The 26,219-nt window shown below is 43.0% G+C and overlaps 1 protein-coding gene across 1 annotated transcript in view; it reads right to left on the bottom strand.

Moving 5' to 3' along the window:
- TMF1 (TATA element modulatory factor 1) overlaps positions 1-26,219 on the bottom strand; it is a 1,367,094-nt gene that overhangs the window by 755,281 nt on the left and 585,594 nt on the right. The window contains exon 7 of the mRNA XM_044076393.1: positions 22,692-22,848. Within this exon, the coding sequence (XP_043932328.1) occupies positions 22,692-22,848 (157 nt within the window). The remainder of the gene's footprint in view (positions 1-22,691; positions 22,849-26,219) is intronic.

Raw genomic sequence — 26,219 nt, 5'->3', positions numbered from 1 at the left:
TTTAAATGAACAACAGGCAGCAGTGAGGCATTAGGTGTGGCGTTATCTCGTCACAGTATGAGGTTCTCTGGTATGATTCTAGGCTGCTTTTGTGTTGGGTCTACTTATCCTCCCATTGTTTGTATGGGTTTTCTCTGCACTCTCCAGGTTCTTCCCTCATACCAAAGACATGAGGCAGGTGGACCAGTGAATATAACTTGCACATAGGTGCGTGTGTGTGTGTGTGTGTGTGGTGTACATCAGATGCAAAAAGGAAGCCTGGCACTCTACTTCTGTACTTAACGTGCCTAGTAAACTCTATGCCTGCATGCAGATCATAAATTCACTACAGGACTTGAGTAAGACTCAACAGAAATGGATGGAGAGAAGGGATGACCAACAGGAAAAGTACAGTTTTGTACCTACCATAAATGTAGATGTTCGAAGATCCACATTGCTGCAGTCCTTACATATGGGTAGTCCGCTGTCCTCGGTCGGCCCAAATACCAAAGTATTAGGCTGACGTCGGTCATGGGCGCTCAGATCTGACATCAGAGTGTCAGGGTATAAAAGCGCATGACCGACGTCATATCCTCAGTCTTTTCTTGCCCCAGATGTCAGAAGGCCCTAAAAAGAAAGGCCACAGCCCAAAAACAGGATACCTCCCAAAAACATGCCCAACAACAACCATCACCCAAACCATATAACCATGCCAAACTACAGAGGGGAAGGAGGGAGGGTAAATTGGACTGCAGCAATGTGGATCTTGAACATCTACATTTATGGTAGGTACAAAACTGTACTATGTTCTTCATCTCACATTGCTGCAGTCCTTACATATGGGTAGAATCCCAAAGCAGAGGTAAAGGGAGGATGGCAAAATCATAAAGCATTAGGGGCTGCTAAAATGCCCTGTAATATTGCAGTGGCAAATCCAGCCCTAGACTTAGAATAAAGAGGAAGGTGGTAATGCTTGGAAAAAGTATGTACTGAACTCCAAGTGGCTGCTTCCAAAATATCTTTTGTAGCTACCCCCCTTAGAAAGGCAGTAGAAGTGGCAGTAGCTCTAGTGGAATGAGGTCTGATTCCAGCCGGAATCTCCTTACCATGATGGGAATAACAGAAAGAAATACAAAACCCAATCCATTTGGAAATAGTTTGTTTTGAAACAGGTTTTCCCTGAGAACCCAAAGCAAAAGAAACAAACAACTGCTGAGACTGCCTGAACCCCTTGGTTCTGCTCAAATAATAACGTAACTGCCTGTGAATATCCAAAGTATGCAAAATCTTCTCCCCTTTATTTTGGGGTTTGCATAAAAAGTAGGCAAATGAATAGTTTGGTTCAAGGCCACACTAGAAACCACTTTAGGCATAAAGGAAGGATTAGTACGCAAAGATACCCTATCCTTATGAAAAATCAGGAAAGGTTCCACTGCCATAAGGGCCTGTAATTCAGAAACCCTTCTTGCAGAGGTAATGGCCAACAAAAAGCAGTCTTCCATGATAAATACTTTAACTCGGCAGTAGCTGCAGGCTCAAAAGGTTGTAGAGTAAGCTTTTCCAACACAAAATTGAGATCCCAAGCAGGAGTAGGAGCTCTACGTGGGGGTCTTATGTTCTTTGCCCCTCTAAGAAATTGCTTAAACAAAGGATGGGAAAATAAAGGAGGGTCACAGTCATAGTGAGCAGAAATGGCTGCAGCATGAACCTTTATCGAGGAGAAAGACAAACCCTTGTCCAATAACTCAGTAAGATATTGAAGAGAAACACTTAAATCAGGCTTGGAAACATCAAAGTCCTTCGCTTTGCTCCAAAGAAAAATCTCCTCCATTTATCAGCGTAAACTTTCCTTGTACTAGGCCTTCTGGCCTCCAAAATAACATCCAAAACTTGTTGTGGAAGCTGAGACCCTTCAGGGTCTAAAACAGAATATGCCAGGCTGTGAGATGCAGAGACTGAATCTTGACATTGAGGAAGTGATTGCCCTCCTGAGACAAAAGATGTGGAATCAAAGGCAGAGGCCATGGAGGCTCCCGTACCAAACTCCTCAGTAGTGGGTACCAGTGCTGTCGAGGCCAATCCGGCGCTATCAGAATCATGGATGGCTCGTCTATTCTGGCCTTCAGGAGTACCTTGGGAATGAGAGGCAGAGGTGGAAAGGCATAGACATGAAGATTGTTCCAACTGAATGATAGAGCATCCACCTTCCAAGCTGTGGGATGAAACATTTTTGTGTAAAACTTTGGCAACTGGTAATTTATGGAGAAGCGAACAGATCTATGTCTGGAGTCCCCCATAACACTGTCAACCTTTGAAACACATGAGGATCCAGTTTCCACTCGTGAGGATCCACAATTTGTCTGCTCAACACATCCGCTAAGGAGTTCTGTGCTCCTGGTAGAAACCTTGCCTGAAGATTGAGGTGTAAACTGAGAGCAGTCTCCCACAAAATCATCGCTTGCCTGCAAAGAGGTAGAATGGGTTCCCCTTGCTTGTTGATGTACCACATGACAGTAGTGTTGTCTGTTTGAATCAACACCTGTCCTGGGTGAAGTAAATCCTTGAAAGCCATCAATGCAAATTGGACTGCTAACATCTCCTTCAAGTTGATATGCAAATGTTGAAGTCTAACAGGCCACGTGTCTTGCACCCATTTTCCATTGAGGTGTGCTCCCCAAGCCTTGTCCGAGGCATCTGTCGTTAGAATCTGACTCGCCTCTGGTCGGGTCACAGAGAGTCCCTTGTTTAGGTGACATTCCTGAGCCCACCACAAAAATTCTTTCTGAATGCAAGGTATTATCTGAATGACAGTGTCTAGATCTTGGCAGTGTTGTGTCCATACATTTTTGAGATACCATTGAAGCTTCCTCATATGCAGTTTGGCATTGAGAAGCACCAGAATACAAGATGCCATGAACCCCAAGGCTTGAAGGACTGTCCTTGCAGTCAGCCTGGACTGTAGAGACATTTGATGGAAATAAAGAGAAAGGCTTCTTTGTTTGTCCGGGGTCAAAAGGCCATCTGGGAAGCTGTATTCAGTCTCACACCCAGAAAGCACCTGTCCTGAGAGGGTACTAGACTGGACTTTGTTTCGTTCACAGAATACCCTAGGCATCTTAACACTACCATCACATACTGTAGATGATGCAGAAGTTCGTCTTTGTGTTGTGCAATAATCAGGCAATCGTCCAAATAAGGATAAATCTGTATTCCTCTTAACCTGAAAAGGCTATCACTGGAGCCAGAACCTTTGTGAACACTCTGGGCGCAGTAGATAAGCCAAAGGGCAATGCAGAGAACTGATAATGTAAATTTCCAGCCCAAAAACGCAGGTACCTCCTGCAACTGGGCCTGATAGGAACATGAAGATAAGCCTCTTTGAGATCCAGAGTTACCATCCAGTGATCTTTTCCCAACAGAGGTAAAAGCTGTTGTAACGTCAGCATTTTGAACTTTGGAATGTCCAGATAAGTGTTGAGGATGGATAAATCCAAAATTGGTCTCCACGTGTTCCCCTTCTTTGGTACTAGAAACAGGCGAGAATAAAATCCTAGTCCCACTTCTGACAGAGGAACTGGCTGTATAGCTCCCATTTGAAGAAGTAAAGAAATCTGCTTGTGAGCCTCTATCCTTTGCCGAGGAGGAACGTCTGGCATGCCTTTGAAAGGAGGCAATGTATGGAAATAGAACTTGTAGCCTCGGTTTATAATGTCCAATACCCATTTGTCCTGGGTGACTAAAAGCCAGTTTTGCTTGAAGAGTGCTAACTTTCCTCCCAAAGGAGCTGCCAGGGAAGAAGAATCTGGCAGCTGAAAATGCAGGTCATTGGGCCTGTTTACGAAAGGACTGGCCCCTGCCCTCACCTGCAGATTGTGCAGGTGAACTCCAAGTTCTAGGCCTGAATGTACTGTGAGCTCTGCCCCTGCCACGTCTAGATCTACCCCTAGACTGAGAATCAGAAGAAGGGTAGGTCCACCCCTTAGTAGGCCAATTTCTACTAAACTTTGGAGGTTGCACCTGCAAAAAATCTTTAACAGTCTGCATGGACTTAGCCTTGTCTTCCATTTTCTTCAAAACCAACTCCACAGGGGGACCAAACAAAACCTCAGACTGTAAAGGGGCATCCAGAATTCTAGTTTTAACATGCTTGGACAAATTCTGATCCTTAAGCCAGGCGTGCCTACGAAGAACTGAACCAGTAGCCGCCACCCTAGAAGAGGCCTGTACAGCATCAAAACCACACTGCAAAGAATGCTTACCCACCTGTTCAGAGACATGTACTAAATCCTGCAATTCTTTACACTCTATGCCCTCTGCCAAAGCATCCACTTTAGATTTTAGCTGAGAAAGGAGGAAATTCTGATATTTCAACATATGAAACTGGCAATTTAAAGCCCTCATTGCTAAAGTAGAAGAGGTATACACCTTCTTACCCCATCTATCCAAAGCTCTAGCTTCCTTATCTAGAGGAACCGGATTCTTTACAACAGAAGCTCTAACACCCTTAGGCCCCTGACTAATAGTTTCTGGGTCCGCCCTAGGACTCTTATACAGATATTTATGAGCCTCAGGCACCCTGTAATACCTGTCCGGTTTAACTGGCGCAGGAGGCAAATAATCTGGATTAAGGGAAGCCTCCGAGAAAACATCTTGAACAACATCCAAAACAGGAGGTATAGCCAAGGGTCTATGCTGTGGTAAAAACAAGAATTCCCTAAGCCTCTTCCGTGAATCAGAGAAATCCTGTCCTTCCCACTTAAAATGCTCCCTCATGGAATGCAGAGTTTCTAAAGATGAAAAATCCTCTGGAGGAGAAGCAGAAGGAGTGGAATCCTCTGCATCAGAATCCGAATAAGGGGGAAAATCTTGAATATCTTCAGCAGAAGAGTCTGAGTCATCTGAGGCCTGATCCAAACTTTCCAACTCTGGCTCCACCCTGGGCCTCTTATCAGGAGGGGGCATAGAACCTCTAATTAAAGTAATCAAATCTTCTGCCATTTTAAGCATGTGCTTTTTAGGCACAGACCCTGAAGTACCTGGAGGGACACCAGAGGAAGGCAAAACAGACCTGCCCTTAGAAGAAGCCTTAGAAATAGTAGCAGAAGGCCTAACCACGTTAGGCATAGAAGGGAGAACAGTAACCTGAGAGGCCCCTTCAGCTTGAACTGACTCCTGTGAGGCCACATCCTGCAAAATCAAAGTTTCCCCCTGAGACTCAACAGAAACTTCAGCCGGATCCACCTGCTCCACTGTAGTTTCTGCAGGACCGGCGTCCGAAACGGATGAATCAACCTGTCTAGGTTTCAAGGATTTGTCTTTGCCCTTCTTCATGGAAGCGGGAGTCGGAGGATCCGACGGCATATTATAATTACACCGCTTACCAAAGACTAACCTAGCACAATCTAACCTTCTTTTTATAGTGCGCTTATTAAACCTAGCACAAAACCGACACCCGACTACGTCGTGGTCCGGTCCCAAACAAGGAATGCAAAGAGAGTGATAATCCCTATGCGGTATCTGTTTCCCACAAGAAATACAATTATTCACTTTTTCTGACATCCGGAATTAACTGAGGCAAGAAAAAACAAAAATATTCCCCAATGGGGTACTTAGCCCAAACTTGGTTTCGGTCTGAAACTCAGAATACGAAAATTTCAGAACGCCGAACGGCACTTGCAACGCTGCTTCTGCATCGGACCATGCGGCAAAAAAGACTGAGGATATGACGTCGGTCATGCGCTTTTATACCCTGACGCTCTGATGTCAGATCTGAGCGCCCATGACCGACGTCAGCCTAATACTTTGGTATTCGGGCCGACCGAGGACAGCGGACTACCCATATGTAAGGACTGCAGCAATGTGAGATGAAGAACATCCACAGTTCAAGTGTCTTAACAGTTTTCACAGCAGTGAGAAGATCTGAAAAAAAGTACCTGCCAACAGCACTTACGAGAAACACAAAGGTCTACATCATGATAGCCTATTCACAACAACGACACTGCCTAATGAAAATGGGCAGAGTGCAATGGATAAACTGTGTCGAATCACGGCTTTGGTAGTAATAATAAGCCCATACATAAGAAATTAGTGAAGTGACTCTTTTCAAAGTAAGATGCACTTTTTTCACACAGAAGATTGAGGATGTATTGCACTTTCTGGAGGAAGGTGTCATTTCCAAAACTGCCACAGCATTCAAGAATTTATAGGGAAAAAAAAAACAATTTTAGTGGGGAGTAAAATACAACACTAGGCAGCAAAATGATTTGTCTTAATTACTAGTTAATGTAATGTAATGGGCAAACTAGATGGATGAAAAGTTCTTTATCTAAAGAAGTATTCTCATTTCTGTATTTGTCTGCTGGCAATGAAAGCCTCCATCCATTAATTCATACAGACGATCCTTTTTGTTGAAACAAGTTTTAAAAAAAATAATTATATCCCTGTTTCCCTTCTTCTGAAGTCCAAACTTGTCAGAAACAAAATGATGGAAATGTACTCAAAGAAAATGCAAATGCACAGATGCTTTTATACCCCAAGCAGACTCCAAAGAATTTTCCTCAAGAAGATGCCAAATGGTGGAGGTATAATGGGGAAGAAAGAGGTACCTGTCAGCATATGTTCTTGGAGTGTAATGAGTGGGCAGATTTTAAACATTTCCTACAGCATACACTGTCAGGATTACTGGGAGAGCAAGTGACAGTAACTAAGGAAATTATTATTTTTTTTATTTTGAGCTGGGATACAAAATCAGAATTGCCTAGACATAGCAAGGCCTTGTTATGTTTAATTTTGGTGGTTACCAAAAAACAATTACTAGAAAACAGAAATCAAAATTTAAACCAACTATACTTGAAGCAGAGAATATTGTAACAAAGATAAAAGAACAGGAAGTGGAATTTTTAGAAAAGGGTAGGTGTAAATTACATAGTAAAAAAATGGAAATTGTGGGAACAATACATACAGAAAAAGAAGTTATGTTCTTACCATAACGTTCAATCTGTGTTGTCGATCTTCATTCATTAATGACGGATGGGTTTCAGTTCTGTCCTCGGAACCAACTCGGCCGATATAATAAGCTCATGACAGCCAGAAACGCTCAAGCTAAGATTACCCATAGTGCCCCTCTCCTCATCTCCTCAGATTGAGTTTGCCCGAAAGAATAAGAAAGCGGAGGCTTTGTCTGAGCAAATGTCCTATCATGTAACCAGGACCAAAGCTGAACCTCCAGGAGTCTTCTGGAGGGGGTTATAGTGTGGGATGTCATGAATAAATGAAGATCGACAACACAGATGGAATTGTTATGGTAAGAACATAACTTCTTTATCTGATATTGTCAATCTTCATTCATTCATGATGGATGGGACAGACTCCCTAGCTACTTTATGTCCTGGGAGGCCTTATGGAAGGAAATTCCTTAGCACCTTTGAACCAAAAGATGCTCTCACCCCTGGAGACCAAGTCCAACTTGTAATGAGTGATAAAGGTATGAGGGGTAGCCCAAGTAGCTGCTGCGCAAATGTCATCCATAGAAGCTCTGGAATGAAAATCTACTGAAGTAACAACTGATCTGATTGAATGCACCTTGATTTTAGCTGTTAAACGCATTTGAATTTGTTGATAAACAAAAAAGATGCAGTCTCTTAGCCATTTCGCCAAAGTGACTTTGGAAACTGATTTTCCCAACTTGGGTCCTGAAAAAGACAGGAAGAAGTGGCCAGATTTCTGGAAAGATTTAGTCCTGTCTAAATAGAAACGTAACTGTCTATGTACATTCAATAAACGAAAGCAACATTTTCCTTTGTTAGAAACGTTTGGGAAGAAAACTGGCAGGTCGATGGAATGATTAATATTTAACTCTGAGGGGATAGTCCAGAGATACTCTCTCTTTGTGGAAAACTATGTAAGGACGCTTTACACACAAAGCCTGTAATTTTATTTAAGTTTGATGACCGGGGAAGTCCACTGGGCCAAGAAGAGCCTGTTTTCAGTGGAAGCCCGGGGAGAAAAACTCCTCAATAACTGCATTTCACATGTTACAAAAGGACATAGTTCATACAGCTAATTAAACATTTACAGATAAGCTCCATGACATTTGCAATTGGCTTGTCACAATGCTACAAAATTGAAAAGACATAATTCAATACAGAAATTTCAACATTTACATAAAGTGAATATTTTTGTTATAAACTCAATTGTAGGTTTAACATTTCAAAATATATAGCTACTAGCCATTAGTAGGTTAGGAAAATATTATGCATGGAGACGGTAATAGTATATTTGAGACTGGAGAATTTAGTACAACAGATATTAGACAGAAAATTCGTTTTTAGTAGGGGAGGGATTGTTTTGGGTGGGATGAAGTAATAGTAGAGGTAGCTGGATGAATCAGTGCAAGGTGGAATGAAAGGGGGTGGTTAAGTTGGAGTTTGGTAAGGGCATTCTCATTTGGAAAAAAGATGAGAGTGTAGCTGAGATTTGAAATTTGTATGGTTAGGTAGGTTGCATAGGTGTGTCAGGAGAGAGTTCCACTGTTTAGCTAAAGAGTGGGACAACAGTAGATGGCCAGGAGGTCATGCAGGTTTGTGGACCTGAAGGAGATTTTGGTTTTTGGATCTGAGTGAGCAGTTGGGAATATAAGGTTTTAAGGAAGTAGCGAGAGCTGGGCAGTTTGCAGGTTTAAAGATGAGCGTGTGGGTATTGGTGAGTTGTAGGTAACTGAGGTAGTTGGGTAGTTCAAGCCTATTGAGGGTGAGGAGGGAGTGGCAGTGGTGGGATGAGTTTTTTGAATTGGTTGCAAATTTGGAGATCTTGTGGTAGCAGGATTCAAGTTTGGACCGAAGGCCAAGATGGAGATTGGTGAAAAGAGGGGCACCATACATAAGGGAGGAGAGTAGGAAGGTAGATGCAAGAATTTGACAGGTAGAGGGGCTTAGGAAGTGGCTGTGCCTGTAGAGGAGACAGTACAGTTGTGTACACTTACCATAAATGTAGATGTTCGAGTGTATTCACTGTTGCAGTCATTACAGTTGGGTTATCCTGCTGGCAGGCTACCCTCAGTCAGCCTGAATTCCAAAGTCTAGGTCCGGCGTCGGTTGCTGTCGCCTCTTCCCTGACGTCAGTGCGCCAAGGGAATAAAAGTTGCAGCCGACCATTTTCTTCAGTTTTTCTTGCCCCAGATGTCAGGTGCCCCGAAAAGGATAGGCTAAAAATATGTCAATAAAACATGCATGCATCAAAGTATATATTTTGCCTTCATCTACAAGCAAATACACAACATAGGTTGTATAGAATAGAGAAGTACAGTTAAGTTCCAGCAAAGGAATGGGGGATGGCGGGTGGGTAACCAGGACTGCAACAGTGAATACACTCGAACATCTACATTTATGGTAAGTGTACACAACCGTACTATGTTCTTCGTGTTTCACTGTTGCAGTCATTACAATTGGGTTGAATCCCAAAGCTAAGGTTGGGAGGCTGGAGCTAAATAGCATTAGGTGCGACTATTAGGCCCTGCAGAAATGCAGTGGCAAAGCCTGCCCTGGATTTATAGTAGAGTGGTAAGTGATAGTGCTTTGTGAAGGTGTGCACTGAACTCCAAGTAGCAGCCTCTAAAATGTCTTTGGTTGATACTTCCCTGAGGAAGGCTGCTGAAGTGGCTGCTGCTCTGGTTGAATGTGGCCTAATGCCCTTAGGTACTGGCTTGCCATGTTGTGAATATCTGAAACGAATGTAGTGGCCTATCCACTTTGAAATAGTCTGCTTTGAGATAGCCTTTCCTTGTGATCCTGCAGCATATGCCACTAGTAATTGCTCTGTCTTTCTGAAAGCTTTGGTTCTGTTCAAATGGAAGCGTAGCTGTCTGTATATGTCCAAAGAATGCAGAATTCTCTCCCCCTTATTCTGTGGGTCTGTATAAAAGGTAGGCAAATGAATAGTTTGGTTAGGGCCACACTGGACACTACCTTAGGCATAAATGTCGGGTTTGTCCTCAGAGAAACCCTGTCTGGATAAAAAATGATAAAAGGTTCCACAGCCATGAGTGCCTGTAGCTGTGAGACACGTCTTGCAGAAGTTACTGCTAGGACACGCAGAGCTGTTTTCCAAGATAAAAACTTAATATCAGCTGTAGCGGCTGGCTCAAAAGGAGGCAGGGTGAGTTTTTCCAAGACATAATTGAGGTCCCATGCAGGTATTGGTGATCTCCTTGGAGGCCTTACATTTTTGGCCCCTCTGAGGTACTGCCTTAATAAAGGATGAGAAAAGATTGGTGGCTCTGTATTGTAATGAGCCGAAATGGCAGAGGCATGAATTTTTATAGATAAAAAGGATAGGCCTTTGTCCAGCATCTCAGTCAAATATTGCAAAATCTGAGGAATATTTGGTACAGCTGTGTCAATTCCTTGTGCCTGGTTCCAAGCACAGAATCTCTTCCATTTTCCAGCATAGGATTTTCTAGTACTAGGCCTCCTGGCCTCCAAAATGACATCCATCACCACTTTAGTGAGAGGTGTGTTTTGTATGACTACATTATCTGCCATGCTCCCAGATTTAAGGTCATGAGTTGGCTGTGCAGGATCTGATTGTTCTGCTGGGACAGTAGATGAGGCACTTGAGGTAAGGTCCAGGCTGGGCATTGAGATAAGTTCCTTAGGATTGGATACCAGTACTGGCGTGGCCAGTCTGGGGCAATCAGTATCATTTTTGGCTTCTCCTGTCTGACCTTTAGGAGTACCTTGGGGAGGACAGGCAGAGGAGGAAAGGCATATACTGTTAAGTTTTTCCAGCTGAAAGATAGGGCATCCACTTTCCATGCTTGTCTGTGATAAGTCCTTGTGCAGAATCTCTTTAGTTGGCAGTTGTGAGGTGAGGCAAATAGATCTATGTCCGGGCATCCCCATTTCCTTGTTACCATGTTGAAGACTTGTGGATTCAATTTCCACTCATGGGGATCCATGAGGTTTCTGCTTAGTTCGTCTGCCAGAGTATTTATCTTTCCTGGCAGGAATTGTGCCTGCAGATGTACTTGGTAAGTCAATGCTGTATCCCACAAAGTCATGGCTAGTCTGCAAAGGGGCTAAGAATGAGTGCCTCCCTGCTTGTTTATATACCACATGACCGTGGTATTGTCGGTCTTTATCAGTAGTTGTTCCGGATGAAGTAGGTCCTTGAAGGCTGTCAGGGCATTTTGAACAGCTAGCATCTCTTTTTGATTGATATGTAGATGCATTTGGTTTGCGGACCATGTGCATTGAATACATCTTCCTGCCATGTGGTCTCCCAGGCATAATCCAATGTATCCGTTGTTAATGTCTGTGTGGCTGGGGGTAGAGTGAATGGCTGTCCCTTGTTCTGGTGACAGGCCTTCGCCCACCATCGAAACTCCTGTTGCAGGCAGGGAATGAGAGTAAGTATTGTTTCCAGATTGTGGCAATGTTGAGTCCAAACACTTTTTAGGTACCATTGAAGTTTCCTCATATGCAGTCTTGCATATGGAATTAGTAGAATGCAGGATGCCATGAAACCCAAAGCCTGCAGAATTTCTCTTGCAGATAACTGGGCCTTTGTTGCCAACAGTTTGAAAAAGGTAGTCAGTTGCCTTTGTTTGTCTGGCGTGAGATAAGCTATCTGGGCAGTTGTATTTAAGCTTGCACCCAGGAATATTATCTCTTGAGAGGGTACTAGTTTTGATTTCTGTTCGTTGACTGTGTACCCTAGGCATGGTAGTAATCTCTTTACAAACGCCAGATGCTGTAGTAGAATGTCCTTGTTCTCTGCTTGAATGAGGCAGTTGTCCAAGTAAGGATATATCTGTATTTCTCTTTGTCTGCAGTATGCAATTACTGGTGCTAGGCACTTTGTGAAGACCCTGGGCACAGTAGATAAGCCAAAGGGCAGTGCAGAGAATTGGTAGTGCATTGAGCCATCTTTGAATCTGAGGTATGTTCTGCATGTTTGTCTGATTGGGACATGCAGGTATGCCTCTTTTAGATCTAAAGTCACAAGCCAAGCCTTCTTGCCCAACATGGGCAGAAGCTGCTGTAGAGTCAACATTTTGAATTTTGGAATACCCCGATATGTGTTTAGGATAGGTCCAGTATTGGTCTCCAAGCTTTGTCCTTTCTAGGTACCAAGAACAGTCTTGAATAGAATCCTTGTCCCTGCTCTTGCTCTAGTACTTGTTGAATGGCTCTCATGTCCATGAGGGATGAGACTTGTTTTTGTGCCTCTGCCCATTGATGTTTTGGCAGGTCTGGCCAACCGTTTGCCCTTGGCAGGGTATGGAAGTGGAACTTGTAGCCCTGTGACACTATGTTTAAGACCCATTTGTCCTGGGTTATTATGTGCCAATTTTGAGAAAAAAGTGCTAGTTTTCCCCCTAAAGGTGCTGCGCAGGGGGGAGTCTTTGGGACTGTTTCCTGTATGGCTGTGATTTGTCTTCTCCAGTTTTGGAGGTAGAAGCACCCCATTGTTTAGACCTGTACGAACCTTGGGGCTGGGATCTGCCTCTACGGCATCTGTATCTGCCCCTTTGTGGCCTGTCTGACACGGGAAAGGACCAATTCTTTGTAGGCCAATGTCTGCTAAATCTTGGAGGCTGTACCTTTAAGAAATCCTTGACTGTTTGCATAGATTTAGCTTTGTCCTCCACTTTCTTTGACACCAAACAAAGCATCATGCTGTAATGGAGCATCTAATAATTTTGCTTTAACATGATCAGGTAGATTTTATTCCTTTAACCAAGCATGCCTCCTAATGACAGAACCCGTAACTGTGGTCCTGCAGGCCTCCAGAGAATCAAAACCACATTGCAAAGTATGCTTTCCAACTTGTTCAGCTGCATGCAATAAATCCTGCATTTCTTTGTTTTCTGCACATTCAGAATTTATCAACATTTTCTGTTTAAGCAGTGATATAATATATTGTTGATATTTGAGCATATGAAAATGACAATTTAAAGCCCTTATAGCCAAGGTAGCAGAAGTATAAATCTTTTTTCCCCATCTGTCCAGTGCCCTAGAATCCCTGTCAGAGGGAGTAGGGTTTTTTTGCAGTGGAAGCCTTGACCCCTTTGGGACCCTGAGAGATAGTTTCTGGGTCAGCAGCAGGGTTTTTGAAAAGGAAATTATGAGAGTCAGGAACCCAGTAGTACCTGTCCGGCTTAACAGGAGCTGGAGGTAAGGAGTCAGGGGTCAGACTGAACTCTGAAAATACATCATCTACAACGTCTAACACAGGTGGAATAGCTAGGGGCCTGTGTTGTGGTAGTAAAAGGAAGTCTCTGAGCCTTTTCTTAGATTCTGAATAATCTTGGCTCTCCCAATGGAAATGCTCCCTCATGATATGCAAAGTTTCCCCAAAAGAATAATCCTCAGGAGGAGAGGCTGAAGGGATAGATTCTTCAGCATCAGAATCCTCATAGGAAGGAAGAGAGTATTCCTGATCAGAAGAGGAATCAGATGAAATGGAAACCTGATCTGAAGATTCATATTCTGTCTCTTGCCTAGGCCTCTTATCAGGAGGGGGATGGGAACCCCTGATCAAAGTAATTAGGTCTTCAGCCATTTTGAGCATCTGTTTTTTAGGCATGGAGGCCTGTCCATGAGGCTGTTGTACTTGTTTCTTTGTCTTTAAAGGTGCTATAGTCTTTGCCTTTGAAGCTGAAGTCATTTTAACATATAACTGAGTAGGTCTGAAAACACCCTCAGAAGCCGATGCCTGCTCAGCAGCTCCGGACCCATCTGAGGGAATAGTTTCCGAAGGTCCAATACCTTGAGCTTCCAGCGGCCTGGTCGACTCCACGTGGGTGTCGGTAGCGGCCTGCGAGTCTAAATTAGCGGTCATCAGGGGCTGTAGGTCTGGAGCAAGAAAAAAGTTTTCCCAACGGGGTACTTAGCTTTTAGCATCTGGTGGCATTCTTTCAAAACCATTGGAACAGATTGAATACCAAAACAGTTTTGTGTATACCTTTTCTGGTGATTCCTTAAAAATTGAACAATCAATTAAAAAATATTGGCCAATTTTGGTACAACATGATGATTTCAAACAGATTGTTAAGGAGCATCCCCATTTTATTAGGAAAAGGGACACAAACCTCAAGGGTCTCTTTGAGATCAGACCTGGTGTGGACAATAAAAGGGTTTATTCAAAACTTGGAACGTATAAATGTGGTTCATGTAAGCAATGCCCTTATGTGCATAACGACAGTTCGTTTTTCATTCCCTCTAGGAGGTTTAAATTTAGGGCTGAACACCATCACAACTGTGGTACGAAAGGAGTTGTCTATTTAGGTTTTTGTACTCAATGCTCCAGTTTTTACGTAGGTAAAACTGAGAGAACCCTTAGGAGAAGGATATATGAGCATCTTTATGATGTTTCTAAGAAAAAGGAAAACAATGCTTTTTTAAGCATCTTAGCACGTGCCCTAATATGCAACTTAAATTTTTAATCCTAGAGCAAGTCCTACATGACAGTAGAGGGGGTGATTGGGAAACCCGGCTTGAATACAAGGAACTGTTGTGGCAGCTCAAGTTGAACGCAACTAAGCCTCCTGGTTTAAATGACAGTATTAGTGTTTTGAAATTGAGGAGGGTTAAGTTATGATTTTGTTCATTATAAAAAAATTTTTAGATGGGTTGTTCATTGCCAGTTATTTTGGATAACATTTTGTTTTGAGTGGATGTTTCAAACTTTGGTTAACTTTTCTTATGATTAACAGAGGTCTTAGAAACCAATAGTTCTTAATAGATTTTTTAGACATAAAAAGAATTTTTTAAGACTGTTTTTAAGTTTTTTAAGCTTGTTTGTAGCTTTATATAACAGTCATACATGCTTTATTACGAGTTGTAATTTAAACACGTTTTTACATTATTTAGTACAATTTTGTGGGTTATTAGACATTGTATAATTTCATTGAATGAATGAATTGCTGTTGGCACTTTAACATCTGATTTGCAAATTTTATTAGTTGCTATTCTAGTCACATGACTTGGGCTAGAAAGTACTTAAGCCTTGAATTTTTAATCATGGTTCATCTTGAAAAATCCTGGTATGCCTCCAGGCGAAAGCGCTTGATGTGGAATTTTTTACCATTTCATTAAAACAGAGTTTTATTTAAGTCATTTGAATTTTTTGTTCCTGTTGAGCCTTTGGATACATCATTTTGTTCTTGGTCTGGTTCGGATCTAATTTACTTAGCTTTCAGTGATGACTTTGAATCTGAAATTCGAACACGAAAATCTCAGGAGTCAGCCAACCGGCACTTGCGAACTGCTTTTGCTTCGGGCACCGCGCGGCAAGAAAGACTGAAGAAAATGGCGTCGGCTGCAACTTTTATTCCCCTGGCGCACTGACGTCAGGGAAGAGGTGACAGCAACCGTCGCCGGACCTAGACTTTGGAATTCAGGCCGACTGAGGGTAGCCTGCCAGCAGGATAACCCAACTGTAATGACTGCAACAGTGAAACACGAAGAACATCTTACTTTTGCTGGATTTTCTTGATTGTGGAGTGGATGTGGGTGGCACATTTTAGTTTTTCATCAATAATGATGCCAAGAAGCTTGGTGTTGGGAACAATTTCAAGGAGGTTGTTGTTTTGGCTCTATATGGTGAATGTGGACTTGTCAATGGAGTTTTTGGTAGGGGAAAAAAAACATTAGTTTGGTTTTATTTGCATTTAGTGCCAGATGATTAGATTGCATCTAGGTTTCTGTTCTGGAGAAGGCTAGTTGGGTTTTTGCTAGGTGCTCAGAAGGGGAGACGGCTGGGCAGATGATAGTTGAGTCATCTGCATAATGGATGATAGATAAGTCTGGAATGGATTGGTGAAAGTTGTTAATGAACAGGTTGAAGAAAAGAGGGCCAAGAACAGAACCTTGTGGGACATCTGTGGGTGTAGGAAAGGAAGGGGGAGGTTGAAGTTTTCCATTGGGCAGCTTGTTGGCGGTTGGACAAGTAGCTGGAAAACCAGGCGATGGTGGTGGGAAAGAGACATAGGGTGGAGAGTTGGGATATAAGTAGGGTGTGTGAGATGGTGTCAAAGGCCTTCGACAGACCTAGGAATAGTGTGGATACGAGCTTGCCTGAGTTGAGTTTGAGGTTTATGGTTTCAAGAAAGGAATGAAGGGCAGTCATGGTGCTGTGACCACGGCAAAAGCCGTGTTGGGTAGGGGGAGGAGACTGTTTAGTGTTAGGTGTGCCATGAGTTGTGCTTGTATTGTTATCTCTAGTATTTTAGAAAGAGGGGAAAGGTTGGCAATAGGCCTGAAGTTGGTGGTATCAGTACTTTTGCCACCTTTGTGGAGGGGGATGATGTAAGCATGGTGCCAAACAGAAGGGGCGTATGATTCTTGTAGGGATCTATTTATAAGAATGGAGATGGGATAGGCAATGCTGTCTGCAGATTGTTTGAGGAAGGTGGGTGGAAGGTTGTCGGGTGCATTGCAAGTCTTTTTATACTTCTGATATTCTTCTCGTCGAGGTAATGGCTACCAAGAATAAAGTCTTTCATGACAAAAATTTGATAATACAAGTGGCAGCTGGCTCAAAGGGGTGACGAGTCAAAGTTTGTAAGACCAGCGTCAAACTCCAAGGTTCAATGGGCTCTTTAAAGGGCGGTTTTAGCTGCCTGAATCCTTTCAAGAAGGTTTTAAAGAGACAGTGAGATATTACAGGAGACTCTTGGAAACCATTAAGGAAGTTTGAGCTAGCTGCTAAATGGACCCAGATTGTAGAAGGTGACGCTCTTGAATGCAGTAAGGTTGATAAATAATCCAACACTGAATTAATTGGAGCTAAAAAGGGGTCCAGTCCTTTTTCTCGAGACCAAAACACAAATCTGTTCCATTTACTATAATACTTTTTCCTGGTGGGTGGTTTATGGGAAGCCAGAAATATTTTTCATACAGGGGAAGATAGGTTATTTTGCCTGGTAATTACCAGAAGTGGAGGTATCAAGCTGTCAACTTGAGGCTTGATAGGTTTGGCTGGATCAACCCCTGTGGGTGTGACAGTAATCCTGGAGATGGATCCAGAGTCCACGCGCAGTGAAGCAAGTGAGGGCAAAAGAAGGGAAACCAGACTTGACGGGGCCAGTAGGGTGCAATGAGGATTACTTTACTTCTCAACCAAAGTGGTTACTTTAAAAATTGTGGAATAAGAGGAAAGGGAGGGAAAGCATAAAGAAGTCCCGGGGGCCAATCGTGTACATCAGCATCTCTCAGGGACTCCCCCTGAGGGAGGACTAGGGGAAAGCAGCTGCTGCATTTGTGGTTAGTGGGAGACAAGAACAGATCGCAGCAAGGCTGACCCGAGCAACGGAAAATCTCTGTCGCTACTTTGGGATTGAGAGACCACTCATGAAGCAGGAGAATGCATCTGCTGACTTTGTCCGCAATCACCTTGGAATTCCCGTGAATGTGCGTTGCTACCAGAAAGTGGCTGGTGGCTATCGCCCATTACCATACTCTCATGGCTTCCCGAAGCAATGGGTAGGATCTGGTTCCCCCCTGTTTGCTGATATACCAGATGACCAACATGTTGTCCAAATGGATGGCAATTGTCCCTGATGGGAGGGCAGATTGGAGTGCTTGCAATGCCAGAAGCACTGCCCTCAGTTTTAGGACACTGATATGCAAACTGGCCTCTAAGGGGGACCAAGTGCCTTGGACTGTCTCTCCCTGAAAATGCCCCCCACTCCACACCCCCACCACATCAGGGATGCGTCCGTGGTCACTACGGACTTGGGCTGAGAGGGTGAGAATGGACGACTCCATAATTCCATTTCTGGCTTCATCCACCAATTCAGATCTTGCTTGCAGTGATTTGTTATGCAGACTTGTTAAGACATAGGATGTGTTAATAGGGACCACTGTGATGCTAGAAGCCACTGTAGTAACCTCATATGGCGTCTTGCTAGGGGAAGTATAGTAATTATTGCTGCCACTGACCCTAGCAGTTGAAGACCTGAATAAGCTGGGACTTTGTCCAGAGAGAGTATCACTTGGAGTTGAAATCTTAGTCTCTGGGGCCTGTGAAGAGGAAGAGCGACAAGGCAAGACCTCATGTTGAATGTTGCTCCTATGAAGTCTAGGCTTTGAGTAGGTACAAGTTTCATCTTCTCCTTGTTTAGTGAGATCCCTAACAGCCATGCTAGCTGAAGGGTGTAGTGCAAGGCAAGTAGTAGTAGATGCTTGGTGGGGACAGTCTAGATATGGAAACAACCAGAGTCCTCGCAGTTTCAAGTGAGCTGTTACTACTGCCACGCATTTGGTGTACCACTCTGTGAGCTATGGAGAGACCAAAGGGCAGCGCTGCTCAAAATTAGTAGTGACTGGCTCCCAGCCAGAAGCGGAGATATCTTCTGGAGCGTTTGTCAATTTTTATATGGTAATACACATCCTGGAGATCCATTGAGCACATCCAGCTGTCTTTTTCCAAAACCGGGAGGATAGACTGAACCATCACCATCCGGAATTTGGTCTGTCTGATGAACTTGTTTAGGATGCTGAGGTCCAAAACTGGCCTCCAGTCCCCTGTCTTTTTTGGCACTAAAAAGAACCCTGAGTAAAATCCAGATTCTATTGGGTCTGGTGGGACTGTTTGGATGACTTTTTTTGAGCAGCTTTTGAATTTCTTGTGCTGCTACGTTCCTCTGACTGGGTGGAATGTTGGGGATTTGGCTTTATGGCCTCGGGTAAAGATTGAAGGGAATGCGATAATCTCAGGTAATTACCGTCTGCACCCAGGAATCTGTTATTGAATGCCAGGCTAATTGGTGGAGAAAGAATTGTCCCCAACTGCTTCCAGAGACAAGCAGTCAGGCCGCTCTTCAGGAGCATTGGTAGGGCTGTCCAGAGAAGGAATCTCTGGAGCCCTGGTTACACGGACCTCCTCTACCTCAGGGGATGCTGATGAGTTCCCACCTCTTGCACTGATGGGAAAACTCGCCATGTGTGTCAAGGAAAGGCCCTTGGGATTTCCTGAACCGCATCTTTCCAGTTCTCTGGTTCCTAGCATAGTATTATTGGGAGTGGAAAAATGTACACCCACAGCAGACAGGGTGTCTTGCTGCCCTTCTCACATCTGGCTAAGGTGTTTTTAACATTTGGACCAAACAGACAGGAAACATCAATGGGAGCATTGACAAAGGCAGACTTGAAATGGTCCGCAAAGTCGCACAAGTGCATCCAGGCATGACATCTCATGACAACGCCTGCACCCGCTGCTCTGGCCGCCCCTTCGGTTGTATGTGCAATCAACCGCATGGACGAATTAGATACCGATTCCAGGGTGGCAAGCTGTAAGGCAACATAGTCATGTACCTCAAGAGACACTGCTCCCACTAAGGTTCCTGAGAGTTCTGTGATCAAGTCCCTTTGGAGATAGGTAAAATGTGCCAAGTAATTCAATAACCATATGGCAAAGGTCAATGAAGCATAAACTTTCTTCCCTAGTCTGTCCATCGTCAGAGACTCCCTTTTTGGAGGATGGGCAGTAGGACTCTCCTCTGCGAGTTCTTTCCTTGTGGCCGCTGCCACCACCATAGCATTTACTGCCAAGCCTTTGGACCAATGGGGCTGATCCTCTGGAGGAGAGACTACTGTGTCCAGTCTCCAGGAGATTAGCTCAATGGTGTCAGGAGCCTTCCAGGCATGCTTCACGATGAGCTTGACAATTCACCTGCAAGTGGGGTCACCCAGAAAGTAGAGGATCGGGCACGGAAAGCCTGCAAGAATACGGATTCCTCCAAAGATGGTTTGGTGGGCTTCCAGTCACCCCTCTGTTTCAAGATCTCTAGTATGTCTCCAAAGGAGACATCCTCAGGGAGCAAACATGGGGACCCTTCCCCCTCATTGTAATCTGTATCTTTGGTGAGAGATTCCTCAGGTGAATCCACGTGCTTCCTCTTGCACAATCTCTTACGGGGTGGCTCATCAGGGGGGAAGTCTGAAGAAGACTCTGAAGAGAGGGTGCTCTGCAGTAGGGTATCTTGCTGCTCCCGTGCCCGATGTCCCAGTGTAGTGAATTGTGGCAGCTGCAAACCAGAGGACATGTATATATGACATTTTGGCAATGATGAAGCCAACTGGGAGCCGGATGAGGTGAGTGCCCTCTCCATAACCTGGAAGGCAGGCCCACTCAAAGAGGGATGGGAGCCCGGAACAGAGAAAGACAACCTCCGAACGGAGGTCACACCCCACTCCGACAAGCCTGCCTCCAGGGAAGGAGCTGCGAGAGGACTGGGAACTGTCAAAGCAACTGGAACTGTAGACGACGCTGTAAGAAAAAAATCGGCGCCATACTAGGGGGTCATGGTGCTGACAGACCAGTCACTGTTTCAAGGGTAGGTTGACTCTGACTGAGCCGTGGTCCACAGGGTAGGTTCCAGAACCACGGTAAGATCTACAAGTGGAACCGAAGGAGCTGGCACTGGAAGAGGCCTCAGCATCAAGGGCTCCAAGACCTGTGTGGTTGAAGGAAAAATACAGTTTGGAGTCTGTGGAGAAAAACACTCGGCTCTGGGTGGGAGGGAGGTCCTTGATGGAGTTGGGATACCACTGGTGACTAGGAGCAGATCCACAAGTCTCAATACATTGAGCTCTGAAAGGTTTCTGGTGGAACAAGTTGACATGCCCGATGAAGATTCATGCCGGTCAAGGAAGGGACTAAGCTGCTGTCCAACAAAATGGTCAATGGATGGGAATACTGAGTCATGGCTAGTGTCTTGACCTTTGACACCGTGGTTGGAAGACCAGAAGGTTGTGATGGGGGGGAAATGACCAGTGTTAAGGGTGAAGCTACTGTTGGTGCCGAGAGGGTGTGTGGTACTGTGGAAGGGGTCGGTACCACAGGAATAGTCGTAGTCAGTTCCGTAATCAAGGATGGCACTGTGGTTGGAGTTTTAGGCTCTGGTGCAGAGGTAGTTGTCGGAGTCATTTTGGCATGTTTAGTTTTCGGTTCAGTATGAACCTGGGCCTTAGTAGTTTTTGGTTCCTGCGACTAAGGAGACAATGGAACTGAATGGCTCCTCCTTCGTCTCTTTTTTAGGAGGGGTTGAGACTCCCACCTCAGATACAGCCTCCGAGATAGGGTTTTTCAACTGACCATTTAAAATTAGTTTGTTTTTGCACTCAGCTAAGGTGCAGGCACTAAAGCCCTTACAGAGCTTGCAAGGAGGTTGAACCTCCAAATGTGACACTCCTAAGCAATAAACGCAGGAGAGATGCCCACCGGAATTTGGCATCTTCCTGCCACATTTGTCGCACTGTTTAAACCCAGTAGTGCCTTTCTTGTCAGCCATTACAACAATTAAACAAGAATGAAATATCCTGCTATGCAACCAGGGATACACACATGCAAACACAGTAAGAAAGGATTTTTTTTTGTAATTTACCAACAATGGTAAAAGGAAGGGAAGGAGAAATAGCAACGATGGTATTAAGAATACCAAAAGGTAAAGGGAAGGGACGGGCATGTACCAACAATGGTACGAAAAAATACCAACAGGATAAAAGGAGAGAAAAAAAAAATCACACAGAAAGGGAACTATATCTAAATATATACACAACTAAGATATAGGAAGGATTATAGAAAAATAGAAGTCTAAATTTTTTAAATTTTCTGAAAAATAGAACATTTAGCTTGAGAGCTGGCCTGATGCTTCTTGAAACTCTACGTGGCAAATGAGATCTGAGGAGATGGGGAGAGGGGCACTGTGGGTAACCTTAGCTCGAGAGTTTCTGGCTGGTGGGAGCTTGTTATATCGACTGAGTTGGTTCCAAGAATGGAAATGAAACCCATCCATCATGAATGAATGAAGACTGACAACATCAGATAATGTTTTTGAGGTGGAATGAGGTTTAAGAGAAGGCAGGAATCAAACAATGTATTTAATGTTGCACTGACTGCATCATATATAAAAATACCTGTGATGTTTAATGTTTGTAAATGTGAACTTGTTAATATGGTTTGGTTACTTTTATATGCAAGTCTGGCTATGTCACAAGTGAAAATTCAATACAGGTCTAAAAAAAAAGTAAATGCAAAGCTACTCAAAGCAGCTCTCAGACACATTAAAGACAAAACTGTATATTTACAGTGTAAGTGCTCTTGTCTGTATGCCCTGGTAACCAAACTCTGCATGAAGAACTATAGGGGAATATAACAGTTTTAATTAACCAACATAGTTTTGTCTTCCCCAAGGTAGAAAACAGATCTTCCTCTCAAACTGCTGACTAATGCAGTGTTATGCTAATTATAATGCATGTACGTATAAACACTGTCAAATTATATCTTGTGTTGAACACTTGGCTAAGTACTAATGTAATGAAACAACGAGTGTAGGTAAATTATGTGCTATCACCTGACTAAGCAAATTTTCTGATATACTATAACTGATGAAAGTGGAACTTTTCCACGTGTCATCTCTGACATGTGAGCAGGGACAACCAACTTCAAAACATTTAATAAATGAATATGTGCAGTAAAGCATTAAATCTTTCTGCTCATACTGCTAGTTTCTTCACTCCTCGCCTTCTTCCCATCCCATCATATCTGCTAAGGATGCCCAAATGGCAATGTTTTAAAAGGCAAGCTTCTTAAGTTTTATCATCTACCAGCTCTTTAAGTATGCACCTGAACAATACAAACACTACAGTAATACAGTAACATTTCAACTAGTTGAAGAAAAAAACAATAATTCTCAATTCCCTTACCTGAGTTGCTAAAACATCCTGCTTCTGTTGTGCTTCCTGCTGAACTCTCTCAAGTGCAAAACAAAGTTCTTCCTTTGCTTTCATTTCATGACTTAAAGCTGCCTCCTGAGCTTCACTATCCTTTGTTGCATTAGCCTTGTGCAATTCAGCAAGTTCTCTGTAAAACAGTGAAATAATTTCTTTCTGAAGTTTATTCTAATTCGGAAGAATCTGTTTTAACAGTTTTAGTACACTAAACTCAGCTTACATGCACAGAAGATATGAATGTATGCTACCCTGCTTATTTACATACCATAGTATGGCTTGGCTATATTGCCAAAACAAGAGAAGTGCTGGCTTCATCTCCTCTTCCATGAATTTAAAGGCACGAAACAATGTCTGTCACCTAAGCAGATTTATACGAAGCCTTCTTGGAAGACTCTCTTTATACAAGGAAGGAAACTCAGGTTGATTGTCCCAACTCAACAGCATACCATCCACCATAAAGCACTGAGACATGTTCAGATACAGGAAGAATGACAATTCTCTTGAGACTGGTGGCTGCAGTCTATCACTTTAGATTCCCATGACAAGAGTTTGATATTAATAGAAGGTCTCAATGGGCATGGCTGCACAGCCACTGTTACCTCATAGAAAGTACCTTTAGGCATAGATGTATGAATAAGAGCAAATTGTAGGCCTTGTGGCAGCCACAGAAACACATGGAAGTGTTGAGGCTTCCATCCTCAGTAATGCTGTGAAGTATGTAACTACACAGGTCTCTCAATGTGTTAGAATGACAGACATTTAAAATTCAAGTCTGCCACAATAAAGGAAATCCTCTATGCTGTGACAAAATAGAACTTCTCCACATTTATAACCCTCAGAGTTGTAACGACAGAATGACCCACGTGACAGCACTACCAGAAGTTCCTTGATAAAGTTGTGACTGTACTATGCACTCACGGCAACAATTTATATGGAAAGGACAGGGGCTACCATCTCACAATATGCACTCGCTTCCACTAAATAATAATGCAAAGCAGCTGAACTTTACAGTATATGACAAATGTGAACAGACACCTTGGGTAAAAGAAAAACACTTGCCACTCTCAAAATTAAGTTTTCCACTGATAGGCCAAAGAGCAGTTACAGGATGTCACTCATCTTGTTCCCAGCCCAATGCAATACACTCCAGTTCTGTGTCACTAACTGTAAGTGAAACTTGTCTAATATAATTCTACACACAGACAGACACATAGAGAGAGAGACACTCAAACACACATACATTTTTCCCAGGGGGCTAATGATGTCTTTCTGATTCAGACACCCCCTCATTGGACTTCAAGATAACATGCTGCCCCCCACCATCCAAATCAGTCTGGCACACCAAGAAAGTATTGTTTACCCTTAAAACAAACCAGGTATTAACTAGCTGTATGGTAGCAACAGCTGTATGCAGTTCATCTTTAAAGGCAAAAGCCAACACTTGAAAAGTCACCAGGTCTATAAACATATGCTTACACTGATAAATAAACCATCAGCCATAAGATTTTAAAATTAAACTATAAACTGATAAAAACTAAACAGTGTACTTTGTGAAATTAAATAAACTGACAGCTGTACACTTGTACAATGACATGCAGAGTCCCCCTGCAGCCATTCCAATGTCCCATTACTCGGCTATTTCTATTCCATTTAAAAAAAAAATATATGTGTATTGCATACTTTTTTACAATGATTATTTGATTTTATTTTTACAGCAGCACAATGCAATAACAACACTAATAGACATCATAATCTGGTAAAAGCAAAACTGTCTCACATGAAAAAATACTTGACATTAAAAACATTCAAACCTTGAAAACTCACATTAATTAAAACAGCAAGCATTGAAACCACCACAATGCATCTCAAATCATTGGCCCCTTGCACACAAAACAAGAAACATACATGCGTTCTTTGATACACCTTCCTGATGTTATTAAATTATATTCCTTGTATAATACAGCATACTTGTTAGACTTAAGTTAGAAGAACTCATTTTAAATTTATTGTTTGAACATTTTTCCAGTAGGCAATGAAACAAAATGCATGAACCAGTAATGACAAAACTGCCCAACTCAGAACATTTCCATCATTTAAGTCTACTTCCACAGTCACACACACACACACATACATAATAACAACTTTTCTCGGATGAAAGCAAGAATTTAAGCCAAGATAATTATTAGTCATATGCTTTACTTATCTTTAATAATACAAAAATACCAACATTTAGAACCCATAGCTTAATAGTTTTGTATACTGATTGCTAACCAACACATTAAACTTACTCAGAGTAATTTATTTCAGTAACAACCCATGGTATAACTGTAAATATAGAACAAGTTTGTATTATTTTTCCAAAATTCCAGTGCAGGTGCCTACTAAGAATACAAAATACCAATACAGGTAGAAAGTATGAATGAGATCTGCTAATATATGTTCTCAGTAAGCTTACAAAGTATGACTGCAGCTGTATTGCAAGTATGCAAAAAAAAAAAAAAAGAAGGCATGCAAACTCCCAGCAGAGGTGAACAGAAAGAAGCCAGAATCAAAGCACAACAGTTAACATTTACAGCAAAATGTTACTTAAGTTCTTAACACATGAAGTCTTACAGCAGGAAATTCCTTCCTTTTCTGACATCCACTTTATCCAGTTCAGGTAATCAGGCAATTGTAACCTATCACAACATTCAAAGATACAAGCATACCTTTCAACTGTCCAGATTTTTTTGCAGAATGTGCAGATGTTTGCCTCACATTTATGGCCTGTTCCTCATAAAATTTATATTTTTTTCTGGCAAATCATTGAGTACTGACGTCACTAAATAGTGTTTTACATTTTATTTTCAACCTTCATATCCTTCAGGAAATTGCATGCTGATGTAAAACGTGTTATTCTAGCAACTTTTTTAAGCTTATATGGGACATTATATGGACAAAATTTAAAATCTGTCTGAACCTGGATGCAGAGAACCTAATCATGAGCAGCCAGCCAGTCTGCCCCAGGACACACACACACACACACACACACACACACACACACACACACACACACACACACACACATTTCCTAACTGAAGCACCCCGCTCGCATAAAACTCTACATACATACATACACACACACACACACACACACACACACTTCCTACCTGAAGCACTCCACTGAGTCCGCACGCATAAAACTCTGCATCTGAACAGCAGCCCAGGCCTCAGACAGTCCTTCCTTTCCACTCGCATAAAGCTCTGCATCATTCTGCACAGACAGTCCTTCCTTTCTGCTCCACACACACACACACACACACACACACACACACACACACACACACACACACACACACACATTTCCTAACTGAAGCACCCCGCTCGCATAAAACTCTACATACATACATACACACACACACACACACACACACACACACACACTTCCTACCTGAAGCACTCCGCTGAGTCCGCACGCATAAAACTCTGCATCTGAACAGCAGCCCAGGCCTCAGACAGTCC

The sequence above is a fragment of the Protopterus annectens genome, chromosome 7.part0 (genome assembly GCF_019279795.1).
Source record: "Protopterus annectens isolate FY-2018-M chromosome 7.part0, PAN1.0, whole genome shotgun sequence".
In the NCBI taxonomy this organism is placed as follows: Eukaryota; Metazoa; Chordata; order Ceratodontiformes; family Protopteridae; genus Protopterus; species Protopterus annectens.
This window is presented reverse-complemented; position numbering and strand designations above follow the sequence as displayed.